A 13924-nucleotide genomic window follows, 5' to 3' on the forward strand; every position below is an offset into this window, starting at 1 on the left:
ATCTGAAGGATCATGCTAAGTAAATTTCTAGAACACAAACTTTTCTCAAAATTATGGGTTGTGAGAAAAGTATGAAACTTCATCAAAAAAGAAAAAAAGTATTAAATATTGGTGAATCAATCAAATTGTGTATTCTCACTTTTTAATAGAAAAAATGAAAAGTGAAAATGCTTGGGACCATCACAGCATGTATTAATACAGAAAAACTTAATGAAAGAGGCAAAAAAAAGCTAAATGTAAAGTTAGAACACCACTTAGCAAGACCTCATACATTCCTGTATGAGGTCTCTGCTTTTATATATATATATTGATTTAGAGTTCAAGTAAATTTTTCACTCTAGACGCTTACACATTTATTTTATTGACTTCGTAGGACAGATTATCAAATCTTTATTTAAGGAACCAACTAACTTAGTTATAATTTTGTGCTCATAATGAACACCGGCATCAATATATTCAAACTGGTACTGGATCAACAAGCATTGAGGTGGTACCCTCTACCATCACTCCTCCAAGATGTGTGTATGCATCTTCATCCTTGTAGAGTAAATCCATAACTCGTGCAAGATTGACAACACGTGTAAGGAGAGGTACTGCCACTTCAGTAGGTCTAATACACTCTTTGTTTATATCCTTCCATGCATTCACGATTTGCTTTCGAAATTCGTCATGTACCTCTTGCTTTGAGACACCATATTGCTTCATGTAACATTCGATGCCCGAGACAACGTGCTCTCTCTCTTGCTCAAACTGTAAAAAAATAAATTCCCAAAATATGTAATGAGTGTCATTTTTTGTAGGTTTGTGGATCCATTTGAAATGAATCAATTTCTTGCTTTAAATGGTAAAAATTTACAGGTGTATCTAATACCGTATTATTAAGACCTAACAATATATACACTATTATTTACTAGATTCAAAAACAAAATTTGAACGAAGTCATCAATCCGTAGACGTGGATCTAATTCCTTGTAGTACTGAACTAGTCTCTCATATACATTGTTGAAGTAAAAATACTGGAAAAAGAAAGAAGATAGTTATTACGAGTGAATTTGTATATTCTCTATATTTTTTTTTATAATTTTTGTACATACTGCATATAGGAGGATCTTTTAATTGGACTAAAATTGTGATGCTCCGAATTGATTGCATATTGATTGAGTATGTGTTATGCAGGTGTGTGTTGAGTCTCACATTGGGTTGATCTAGGATTTATAATAATAACAAAAAACTCAATTGTGAATTTGTGATTTGACTAATTATTTTAAGGTGTAGCACAAATGTGAGTTAGTGATTTTTCTCAAGTTTTTTTTAAAAAAAATATAGAATAATTAACGTCCCTTGATTTTAGTCACAATGCTCAATAAGATCCACTAATAATATGTGTGCTATATAACATTTGCTAAATGTACCTCATTGGAAACAATATCATCCATTAGCCTGTTTATGATTGATCCTGCTCTAACAATCTTTGGCTCCTTGATGACCCATTCCAATGCTTCCTTGGTCACGATATCTCCCATGCCAATAAAAGATATGGTGCTAAGCGTGAGGTAACCACAAGATATTAGTGCATTACTCATATATTCCTCCATTGTGGGAATATATTTTTCTTTCAACCATACGGCTTCTTCAAAGTAGGCTTGAATAAGTTTTTTCATCTAGTTACATTAACATATAAAATATTGATAACTATAAAATGAGAATTAATGGGGAAAAAATAGAGTGGTTTCAAGTGAATTAATAGTGTCTTACTGCAACTTTTGCGTAGTAAACACAGTATAATCTTCCATCCTTGCACATCTCTTCTTCAATTTCTTCAAAAACATCCAAGAGTACTTTATAACACAGCTTCATGTATTTTGGGAGTTGGTCTATGCAACTTATATCCCACCTGAAATTTAAACGTTTGAATCATGTTTGCAATGTTGACTTATACCCCAAAATTCTAAAAATAGGGCAGGGCCGGCTTCATGTATTTTGAGGCTTAAGGCAGTAACTAAATTGATATATATATATATATATATATATATATATATATATATATATATATATATATATATATATATATACACACATATATTAATTAAGTAATAATTTTTAATATAAAATTATTCTAGTTGCTTGTTTAATTAGATGAAAAATTATGAACTAAATTGTTTTATTCAAGTTTACTAACATCTATTTTTAAATTAATAATATAGTTAAGTCACTTAATCTTTCTTAAAATGTTATATTTAATTGATTTTTTTTCACAAAATTAATTTTTAAATTTGTCAACAACTACTATGAAACTCATGCTACATCACCCCCAAAACTATGAATGGCTGAATGGGCTATGTCAAAAACAGTGAATGATGAACAATATAATAAATATGGACTGTGTAAAAGCTTAACGCTAAGCTAAACAAGAGTGACTAAATAAATTTATTTTATCAGGATAAAACATTGGTCTCTTTCTTTATCTCCTACCACTACCAAGGGTAAAACAAACACAAAGTAAAAGATCTCCTATAAAAACAAGGAGAGAGAGAGAGAGAGAGAGAAATTTGAAGCTGAGCCAAACCTGAAAGGAACAAAAAAGAAGGTCCAATGTAGCTACAAAGAAGCTTAATTAAATTAATTTTTATTCTTTAAATGGAGAGAGTGGCAAAATTTCCAGCAATATGTACCCAAAAAAATGAGGTTTGAGATTTTTTTTTTTTTAAATTGCAGATTTCAATTTTGTTTTGTTGAGGGAGAAAGAGAGAGTAAGTGATTTTCTATCTTCTGTATTTGGAACACTATGAGTTCTATACTCTACAACTTCCACGTGAATAAAACCAACAGTTAGTTATACATTAAAAGAAGGTAATTTTTTATTTATTTATAAAAGTGGTAATAGATTTAGCGTTTTAATTTTTAAAAACATTATTTTTCATCTATTGATTAATATGGGCTTAATTAATATTTTTACAAGTAAAGATACATCCTAATTGGTAAAGATACGACCTTGAAAAATGATATTCTCCATTCTAATAGAAATTAAGAAAATCCATTTCATGGTTATGATTTTATTTTTTAAAATTTGATAGTGCATAAAGTACTCCATCATTTAAAATTTTAAGTGACGTCGTATTGGATACATCTTTAAATTTATAATATTTAATTTGAATCATGATATCAATCCATTTCAAATGGAGATGAAGAGGATCCTATATGCTTGCATTCAACCTTTTAATTGCATCTATGAAGAGCTCAAGTTCTTCATGTGTGCCATATGCATCATAAATGTCATCTATGATTGATGCCATGCAAATTGTTTTGGTAAGTATCCTCCTAGCAATAGAGTATTGGGGTTCAAAGTACACTCCCAAAATCCAGAAGTATAACTCCACCACCCTATCTCGTGCAAAAGATAGGTTTGTCGCAACATCTATACCTTTCCACCACCTAAATTACAATTTCAACAAAAACTGGGTGGTCAAATCATGTCTAATGAAAGCTTAATTACAACACCAATGTAGTGAGATATAGTTAATGAACTTACCTTGAGATATGGCTAAGTTCCTTCTGGTGTTGTTTTTGCAACATGTTAAAATCCAATTTTGCAAAGTTTAGTAGAACTTCATTATGTGAAGCATTTTCTTGGTAGATAGAAAAGTATTGCCTAGCCTCTACCCTTGGCAAGCACTTTCGAATAGGTCGATTTAAAGCTTGGCTTACTTGTGTGGCAAGAGGATGGCTGAAATTAATCGCCATTGATTCAAGGTGAGTGGTAGTAAACTTAAGTGCTTCATCAAGTATATCTTCTCCATGCACCCTCATATGTGTAGCTTCATAAAAGCTTAACATTCCTTTCACATCGTAAGTAAGTGATTCCTTGAAGTTTCCCATATTATCTTTGAATTTGTTGAAGACATCTACTTTACCACCCAGCACAAGACATGAGTGAGCCATTAGTAGATGATATGAAAATAATGATGGAAGTGAATACTTCATCATGAAAATTAACTTTTAGCTTGTTTAAGGATATGTTTGGAATGAAAGGAGATGGAGGGAGAGGTGAGGAGAATAGAGGGGAAGGATTTAAGGAAGCCCGAATATATTAAAATTTAGCAAATTCCAATCACCTTCTCCCTTCTCTCATCTCCCTCCATCTAAACATAGAGTGAGTTTTCTTAAATAAACAAATAACCAACCAAAAGAGTGCTTACCACTTAGAATGTTATAACCTTGTTGCCTAAGTAATCAAAAATGAAGTGCAATGGTGTAAAGAGCATCATCGCTTTCTTGGACATCACACGTATAATGATACCTGTGAATTTGTTGTAATACTTCATCAATCTCACCTTCAAAATGGTAAGACACACCTAAGCGTTGGATTGCATCAATCAACTCCAACTTTTCTAGAAGACTATCGATGGGAGACATCAACATCCTTTGTACTTCTTCCTTCAACCGTTGAACTTGCTCCAAGCCATCAATGGTTTCCTAAAATTGGAAATCGAAATAAAAAATTAACATGTTACCACTGTTTAATTATAAACATCATTTGTCATTTAAAGATTATGTATTTTAAGACCATGACATTTGAATATTGGCTATGAAATGAATCACAATTTATATTAGAATATTAATTTTATTATGTAGCCTAACATGTCAGGTGGAAGACATATATACCTCGGATTTATTAGAATAAGAGAGGAAATGGTCTCCCCATAAGCTTGGACGAAAATTTGCTAAGCGACGATGTACATTAGCATCTGGATTTTGGGTCTGAGCAGTAGCTATGCAAATTTGGTGAGACATTTTGGGGGGGGGTGAGAGAACAACTTAGTGTTGAAATGGTGCAATTAGCAAAAGCTTTAATAAATGCTTCTTGTCCTTCAAAAGACTGGCATGAGAGGAAGAGCTTATGTGCTTAGGTATTTATAGATAAAGCTGAGGCATGCACTTTGGTTACGTTTGGTAAGTCTATTTGAGAATGCATTCCTTCATTTTCTTTTTAATAGATTATCTTCGGTGTTATTTTGGAACTTTTAATGAAGGTTGATTTTTTTTTCAACCTTTAAGTAGGTATCTTGCATTAATTAGCCACAGCTATAAAGCTTTATAATGATACAATTGACTATTTTATTTTCTGATTTTCTAGCTAGAAGCATGTGAGCAAAACTTATGGCAATAAAATTCTGGTCGATATGAAATTTGGAAGAGATTTTTTCAATTTTTCTTGGACTCGGGTGGAGCCAAGGGGGGGGGGGGGCAGCTGCCCCCGGACCTGCCCAGAATTTGTATATAATAGTTTAGTTTTTTTTTTTTTTTTTTTTTTTTTTTTTTTTTTTGAGAAGCTTATATAATAGTATAATAATAAAGTTTGATGTTAGAAAGCCTAAATTGCCCCTACACATATCAGAAAGCATGTTACTATAAGAGAAAAAAAAATCACCATACTAGTTTTCGTCTTTTCTTAATGGGCCAAATAGTTAAATTCTATTATAGAATTTCTTTGCTTCTCACAATATCACATTATATAATACAAACTACAAATTACAAACTGGTATTTTTTAGAAATAAAAAAGGTCAATGATGAAAAAATTGAAATCACCTTCTTTTTGTGTATAGAGCATTAAAAAAGTATACTTTGTGTTCTTTCCATTCAGGATGTAAATCACAATATATGATTTAATTTTTTTTTTCTAATGACCCACATGTATGAGATGATGTGCTAAGTTGAGGAATGTTCTGAAATTGCTGTGAATTTTTATTGTATCCTTGACATGACTTATATTTTCTTCTAATTTTTTCACAGTTTCATACTCTTTCTATAAATCTTAATTTTAACTACTTAAACAAATAAAGAAACATATGCTTAATTCTACAAATTTTTTTAAAAGAATGCAAGGCACTGAAACATTAATACAACTTTATAGGTATATTATTATATTCCTAACACTCCTACATTAATTTATTTTCTCAATTTATTTTAATTTCAACATTATGTATTTAGAATTTTTTTTTATTTACTATAATTTGATTATTTTTGTTTTCTTTATTTTAATGATATGAAATACATATACACACATGTAGTTAATTGAGCTTATGAAGAAACATGATCATAATAATGAGTATCGAAGTGTCATTTAATCTTGCCCCCCATGAGTTGAAATCCTGGCTCCGCTACTACTTGGACTAAAAGAAAAATGAACAAACATATATCAGTGACAGCTCCTCCCCTTTTCTCTTCTATCTTTGAGTTGAGAATCATAGTTTTCTCCTTTCTGATGTCATCTGAATGATACGTGTGAAGATGGTTTACATGAATTTCATACTAAACTAAGTTAGTATAGGAATTTGAATGTAAAGATGTTAGAATTATCACTAATAGCTATAACTTTTCAGATGATGGGTAAATTAACATGGTACTAAAACAAGAGAGTCTTGAGTTCGATTCATTTTTTTACTCTACAATCGGTAATTTGTCAAAAGAGACGTCACTTTTAACGTCTTCATTTTTTAGATGTAAAACAGTTTGCTTTGGTTACATACCTTATCTTGTTATTTTATCCAAAGACACAAGCAACAGTTATCAATCCTATTTTACATATGTACTTAATTAATGATAATTTTTCACGTAATATATATATATATATATATACACACACACGCACACCTCGGAGCCATTAGAATAAGGGAGGAAATTGTCTCCCCATAATGTTTGCAAATGGAGCAGAGGCATAACTTAAGCCTTATTAATGTGTGCCTCTTGTCCTACAAAGTTCAAACACTAGCATGAACGAAAGAGATTATGCGCTTAGGCACTTATAGATACAGCTGCGGCACGTAATTAGAACCTTCCCTTCATAGACCTTTTTCTTGTGCTAATTAATTAATTACCTCTATCTAGAATGCAAATTAGATAAGCTTCCAACTCACCTAATACGTGTAAAAGAATAGTTCACAAAAGCCATTCTCTCTTATCTAGAATTATATGCTCTTATGTGTTTTTCTCACAAATTGAAATGTCAAATCCCTACATGTAAGTGGACAAAACCATGCACAAAAGGACATATTGAGCAAGTGGGAGATGACAGGTACATGTGCAATTTCACATTCAGAATAAATATTTTTCTCCCATTAATATAAATAAAAAATAAAAATCTAAGAAAGTTCATGTCAAGATGATCAATTTGATTCCTAAGTGTTAGTAATTGAGTCAGTTTGACCCAAAGGCGGAGACCCCCCCTGAACTTTCAAATGTTTTGACTAATAATGACCTAAAATACCATATTTGCCCCCTACACAAAAGACAAAAAGAAAAATCTCAATTAAGTGAATTCACGTTACGCTTTCCTAGTAGTAGTACAATTCTATATATAAAATCAATGGGCCCACTTAGTAAACTTGATGGGAGTAGACAAAGCCACCTGTAGAATTTTTTTATGCTCTATACCAAGCCGCCTGTAGAAGTCTACTATTCAATGAATTCACATTATTCACTAAAATCGTGAGTCCCACTTGGTAATGATTAAAAATAAAAATAAAAAATAACAACTTTGCTAAACCTACACGAAAAAAAAGAGTATATATAATGCAAACAAAGAATATCCTAGTTGGTTGGAATATAGCATTATGAAAGATGCTGCATATTGTCTATATTGTTATCTATTTAGACCTGATACTGGTGATCAAGGAGGGGGAGACTCATTTGTTACTAAAGGATTCAAAAATTGGAAAAAAATGGAGAAATTACAGAATCACGTTGGGGATCACAACAGTGCACATAATATAGCTCAAAGAAAATGTGAAGCTTTGTTAAACTAGAGACAAAGCATTCAAACAGTTATAAACAAGCAATCGGATGTTGAGAAAATGGAATATTGAACTTGTTTGAATGCATTCGTGGATTGTATTTGTTTTCTACAACGACAAGGATTAGCATTCCGTGGCCACGATGAATCTAAAGACTCCAATAATCAAGGAAATTTTCATGAATTATTATGGTTTCTTGCAAATCACAATGAAGAAATTGATAAGGCAGTCCTTGAAAATGCTCCTGAAAATGATCAAATGACCTCTCTTGATATCCAAAAAGAAATAGCAAATGTCGTAGTCGTTGAGACAATAAATGCTATTATTAAAAATATTGGAGACTCGCTATTTGCTATTACAGTTGATGAATCACGTGATATGTCTACTAAAGAACAATTGGCAACTACTTTGCGCTATGTGAACAAATTGGAACCTGTGAATGAGCATTTTTTAGGCATTACACATGTTAATAATACATCATCAGTGACACTAAAGAGTGCAATTGAGGAAGTATTTAATAAACATAGCTTAAGCATTAGTAGATTGTGGGGACAAGGCTACGATGGGGCAAGCAACATGCAAGGTGAGATAAATGGACTAAAAACTCTTATTTTGAAAGATAATCCTTCTGCCTATTATGTCAATTGCTTTACACATCAGTTTCAACTAACACTAGTTGCAGTAGCAAATAATCACATCCAGATTGCAACTTTTTTTAACTTGGTTGCAAAGGTATTCAATATTGTTGGAGCATCATGCAAATGTCATGATATTCTTCGCAAAAAATGTAATGCTGAAGTTATAGAAGCACTAAAAAATAATGAAATTTCAAATGGTCATGGCTTGAATCAAGAAATGAATCTAAAAAAACCTGGAGATACACGTTGGAGTTCTCATTATGGTGCACTTGTTAATTTTATTCACATGTTTTCTTTTGTAATTGATGTGATTAAAACTGTAGAGTTTATTTAGACCCCTTAAACCACAATTGGATTAACCTAGTTAAAAAGCAAAGTTATTACTTAGTCCAAATTCCAGATCTAGGTTAACACAATCATATAATCATATCAATGCAAAGTGCGGAAAATAAAAACATAAAGATATGATGACCCAGGAAAACTATACCAGTAAAAAACCTGGGGAGGATTTAACCTAGCTATCCTTAAGGTAAACTTGAATCCACTATGAAAGAATCGAAGTTGTACAATAGCGACTTAGACCACTAACATCCTATTGCTACCCACCAGTAGAAACTTACTGACACGACCACATGCAAGCTCCGAGACCACGGACTCCTTCTTTCTTGGATTCTCCAGCAAGTACAAGCACTCTCGCTTGTGTATCTTTAAGCTTTTATGGCAGCAACTGAATGATCAACAAGTTCTCGAAGAAATCTTCTTCTTGATAATCCCAAGCTTGTGTGAAGGCAAGCACCTCTCCGATCTCACAAGAGATTCACACAAACAACAATATGAGCAACCTCAAAAATGTGATTAGGGTTTACCTTTTATATCTAGGGCAAAACATAAAACCCTACACGTCATATGGGCTTAGGGCTGAGTTGGAAATTCTGCAGAAAAAACATTATGCACGACTTTCAATCGGTCGAGTCTAATTCTCAATCGATCGAGTCAGGCAGAAATGCATAGTAACTTCTGCAGTTAACTTGATTCCAACTTTACATAAATCACATACTTTGAGCAAGTCTAAAACATAACTAGACACCTGTTTTGAACATGGTTTGCCAACAATACATATTAGAGTTCTAATACATTAGTTCCAAAGTACTTAGAACCTAACAGAAACTATTATAGAAGTTGGTTTAGATTCTGATCAGAGAGCATAAGCAAATATCTTAATTGGTTTACTCCAAACATTTGAGTTCATGTTTGATTTACATTTGATGAAAGGTGTGCTTGGCATAACTAATGAGTTGTCACAAGCATTACAAAGAAAAGATCAAGATATTGTGAATGCTATGAAGTTGGTTGACATTTCAAAGCAACATTTATAGGTCATGAGAGATGATGAGTGGAACTCTATGCTAGAGGAGGTTTCTGCATTTTGTGCAAAAAATAATATTGATGTTCCTGATATGGATGATTTATATCAACCTTGGCCACGACAAAAAGCTCAAACCATAAAAAATTCACATCATTATCAAGTGGAGCTTTTTTATACTGTTATAGATATGCAATTTTAGGAACTTAATAGTCGTTTTGAAAATTATAAATTATTACTTTGTGTTGCATGTTTGAACCCAGATAACTTATTTTCAGCATTCAATAATGAGAAATTGATTCGGCTTAAGTGTGAAGAAATTATGCAGTGGTTTCAAAATATGAAAAATCGTCGATGGCAATTGAGTAAAATAAGCTAGGTGTGAAAAAATATATTAAAATTTACATTTTATGTTAGATTCTGTATGACAATTACATTATCATATAGTTGTTTACTTATTTTGTTATTAATATTGATTAATTTTTTACTTCCAATCTTGTCTTTTAATCTTCGCCCCTTGACCTAAATTCCTGGCTCTGCCACTGGTTTGACCCAATCCATAGCATATGGTCCATTGATTACTTGATAAGTGAATTTAAATTTGAGTTGCAATCTAAACTAATCTTGATATGAGTTGTCAAGATAACATGGTGGATTTGGATTTTCAAATGGATATTAGAATTGATTAAATGTGGTTGTGCTTATTTTTTAATATGTGATAAGATGACGTTACATGTTTGGATTGAAGGGTATTAAATTTTAGTTTTACATTACATTCTTATAGAATTTAAAATCTTTAAACATTAGCATGAATGAAAGAACTATGCGCTTATATGTACTGATATTTATAAGTTATAACTGAGGCACGTACTTACTACTTAGAACCTCCCTGCATGGATTTTTTTTTTTTTTTGCTCTAATTAATTACCTTCCCACAATATTTTCCTTTCAGATTATCAAGTTGTATTTTGTTCCCACTCAGAACCCGTCAAACTCAAGCTTTGCCTCAATATTAATATTGGAAAAGAAAGGAAAACTATAACCTAATTCTCATCTGGTAATCAGAACAACTATATCAAGTTAACGACAAAAATAAATGGTAACAATGTTCTTATGAGTTTCAATCTCTCTTTAATTTCTTTTCCTTAAAAAAAAAAACAAAAACAAAAACAAAAAACAAAACAAAACAAAACAAAAATTTAGTCATTTTCTCTCTCTTGAAATTTTTTTCATCCACCTTAATAGGTATCTTGCATTAACCACATCATGGTCCACAACTATAAAGCTTTATAACGATATTTTTCTAACATTTTAGAATTATGTGAGAATATGTAACTTATGGCAATAAAATTGTGGTCGATATGGAACTTGAAAGATTTTTTCACACAAATTGAAAGGTCATGGCCCTATACGTGTGCATAGACAAAAAACCCATGCACAAAAGGACAGATGGCCTCCCAATTTAAGTAAATCAGAGATGACAGGTATGTACACTTCCACAGGTGACTAGCTATCACAACATTTTGGGGGTGTAGATAAGGAGTAGTTGGCTTAAGCCTTTAATGGATGCCTCTTGTCCTTCAAACTCTAGCATGAAGGAAAAAGCTTATGCGCTTATATGTCCTTATATTACAACCAAGGCTCGTACTTATTAAGAATTGGAACCTTGCTCCCGGCATGGACAATTTTTTAACGATAACGATACAGTTGTATTTTCTGACTTTCCTGAAGCATGTGAGCAAAACTTATGGCAATAAAATTGTGGTCGATACGGAACAAGGAAGAGAATTTTTAAAAAATTTTAAGCAAAATGAACAAACATATATTGGAGTCAGCCCCTTCCCTTTTCTCTTCTATCTTTGAGTTGAGAATCATAGTTTTCTCCTTTCTGGTGTCATCTTAATGACATATGAGAGGAGGGTTTACATAAATTTCATATTAAACTAAGTTAGTACAGGAATTTGGATGTAAAAGATATTAGTTATATGTATTGTTAAATTATTGAATTCATTATTTTCTAATAATTTAAACTTTTGGAACAATGTGTAATTCGACCTAGTATCAAAACAAGGGAATCTTAAGTTCAATTCTTGTTTTCATTCTACATTCAGTAATTTATCAAAAGAGATGTCCACTTTTTATGACATTTATTTGAGAAAAATGCTATTATTATCAAGTTCTCTAAAAGCATAAGTTAAGGTGCATTTAATATTTTATTAAATTAAGTTAAATTGTACACAAATATCAAGAATAATATGTATGACTACAATAAATTTGGCATACAAATTAAACCAATAAATTATTAACAAGTGTATTTTTTATTATAGTTGATTTCTCATCATTGTACATACAAGAGAAAGGGAAGAAGAGGGAGAGGACAAGGGAGAAAAGATTTTACACACACACACACATATATAAAGCATAAATTAAATTTTTGAGGCTTAGTTGTCCAAGGTTAAAACAACGTAAAAAAAAAAAAAACCACCACCTCAAGACTAGGGCTGTCCATGGGTCGGGCGGGTCGAGTTTGTGCCCAACCTGCAACCAACCCGTCGGAGTTCGGGTGGGGAGGCGCCAAACCCGCAACCGACCCGTGTTAGGGTCGGTTTCTCGTCAGGTGAGCGGCGGTTTCGGGTGAGGCCGAAACCCGCTGGAGAGGACCAAAAAAGTAAATAAACGGCGAGATCTCTCCCAATCCGTCCAAGATCTAGTGCAATGTAGCTGGATTTGGCAGAGATTTTTCCAAATCTGATGCTTTTTCCCCTAAATCTAGTATTTTAGTCGTTGGATCTGGTGTTTCAGTCGCCGAAATCTGCCAAATCGTGCTGGGAAACTCGTCGAAAAGCTTGAAATCTTAGCAGATCGTTCTCTCTTCGGGCGGGTCGGGTTGAACGGGTTTTGAAGGAAGGGTACCAAAACCAAACTGCCGGCGTCGGGTTTTGAAGCTCGAGACCCGCATCCGACCATAGGAGCTGTCGGATCGGGTTGTGACGGGTTGGTTCCAATCGGGTTGGTCGGTTCTGGTGGGTTCTTGGTTTGCTTGGAAAGCCCTACTCAAGTCCTTGTTAATAGGGGTATGTATGGGTTAGGTTGGTAAAATTCTTAACTCAACTCAATCCATCACGTGTAGAAAGTAGAAATCAACCAAACCCTAGTTGGGTTGGGTTAAAGATTGTGCATACATATTTTATGCGTTGTAAAAAATTGGGCATTAGTTTAGGTTAGTCTTGTCAAGTTGGTGGGTTGGATAGCACCCTTATCTGTTAGCCAAATAATTTAAGGTGGAGGTTGGTGGGTGTGATACCACCCTTATCTGTTAGTCACATAATTTGAGGTGGATGTTCATCTTTGATCCCTTTCAAGTTGGCAAGGCCTTTCCTATCCCCCCAATATTATTAATTTCGTTTCGGAACCCGTTTCAGTTTATCTAGTAGAACGGAATATTTCGGTATCGGCCTATTTTGGCGTATTGTTTCAGAGTGTTTCAGAGTTCCTTAAAATAATATATATATATATATATATATATATATTATTACTATTATATAAAATAATGAATTAAATTTAATATTTAAATAAAATTGGATTAAAATATTTATTTATAATTTTTCTATAAACAAAATTCACATTTTGGATAGTTGTAAACAGTAAAATGTACAATAAATATGAAAGTCAAAGCACCTCTTGTATGTACAAAAAGAATCCTTTACTTCATATATATATATATAAAAATTCTAGAAACAGTAGAAATATTACTCTTGTATTGTTAAGTTACCAACACCTTATCAACCACTCACTATTTTTTTAAAAAATAATAAAAAACAGCCTTTAGCATTCTACTAAACAGCTGGAAACCAATACGTTTGCTGATCTTATGATTTTTTTAATTTAATTTTTTTTAAGATTCATGTCTAGCATCCGCAACCCATTATCATATCCTATTCTATTTTACCATCCCAAAAAATTACTTTATCAATTATACAATATCATTTTACAATTCTCCAGCATCCTAACTTTAATTTTACAATTCAACACATTAGAATAATATTTTTGCACAATAAAATAATATATCCAAAACCCAAATAAAAACAAAAACCCAAAATCCAAAACAATTCTGCAACCACCTGCTACCACC

The 13924-nt window shown here is 32.4% G+C and overlaps 3 protein-coding genes across 4 annotated transcripts; 1 reads left to right on the plus strand and 2 right to left on the minus strand.

The window, feature by feature from the left end:
- Positions 1-323: 323 nt before the first annotated feature.
- LOC142643788 ((-)-germacrene D synthase-like) lies at positions 324-4183 on the minus strand. 2 transcript variants are annotated; one of them, XM_075818501.1, is made up of 5 exons: positions 3530-4183; positions 3214-3432; positions 1756-1894; positions 1413-1661; positions 324-750 (listed from the first exon to the last, which is right to left on the minus strand). In XM_075818501.1, exons 1-5 carry the CDS (start codon positions 3982-3984, stop codon positions 457-459), a joined length of 1356 nt encoding a protein of 451 aa, XP_075674616.1. In that variant the 5' UTR covers positions 3985-4183; the 3' UTR covers positions 324-456. The 2 variants fall into 2 exon arrangements, with proteins under 2 accessions (XP_075674616.1, XP_075674617.1); XM_075818502.1 differs by lacking the exon at positions 3214-3432.
- Positions 4184-4230: 47 nt separating this feature from the next.
- On the minus strand, positions 4231-4791 carry LOC142643994 ((-)-germacrene D synthase-like). Its single transcript, XM_075818689.1, has 2 exons — positions 4663-4791; positions 4231-4473 (listed from the first exon to the last, which is right to left on the minus strand). Exons 1-2 carry the CDS (start codon positions 4789-4791, stop codon positions 4231-4233), a joined length of 372 nt encoding a protein of 123 aa, XP_075674804.1.
- Positions 4792-8049: 3258 nt separating this feature from the next.
- Positions 8050-8763, plus strand: LOC142643995 (uncharacterized). The gene has a single exon (XM_075818690.1). The coding sequence runs from the start codon at positions 8050-8052 to the stop codon at positions 8761-8763; it is 714 nt and encodes a 237-aa protein (XP_075674805.1).
- Positions 8764-13924: the final 5161 nt, after the last annotated feature.

The sequence above is a fragment of the Castanea sativa genome, chromosome 7 (genome assembly GCF_040712315.1).
Source record: "Castanea sativa cultivar Marrone di Chiusa Pesio chromosome 7, ASM4071231v1".
Taxonomy (NCBI): Eukaryota; Viridiplantae; Streptophyta; class Magnoliopsida; order Fagales; family Fagaceae; genus Castanea; species Castanea sativa.

Excerpts from the sequence above, each read along its gene's own strand:
- LOC142643788 (XM_075818501.1), bottom strand. The coding sequence starts at position 3,984 with ATGATGAAGTATTCACTTCCATCATTATTTTCATATCATCTACTAATG. Across the intron at positions 1,895-3,213 it reads TTCATAGATGCAATTAAAAG|GTGGGATATAAGTTGCATAG; the intron begins GTTGAATGCAAG and ends TTTAAATTTCAG. Across the intron at positions 1,662-1,755 it reads TTTACTACGCAAAAGTTGCA|ATGAAAAAACTTATTCAAGC; the intron begins GTAAGACACTAT and ends TAATGTAACTAG.
- LOC142643995 (XM_075818690.1), top strand. The coding sequence starts at position 8,050 with ATGACCTCTCTTGATATCCAAAAAGAAATAGCAAATGTCGTAGTCGTT.
- LOC142643994 (XM_075818689.1), bottom strand. The coding sequence starts at position 4,791 with ATGTCTCACCAAATTTGCATAGCTACTGCTCAGACCCAAAATCCAGAT. Across the intron at positions 4,474-4,662 it reads CTTATTCTAATAAATCCGAG|GAAACCATTGATGGCTTGGA; the intron begins GTATATATGTCT and ends TTCCAATTTTAG.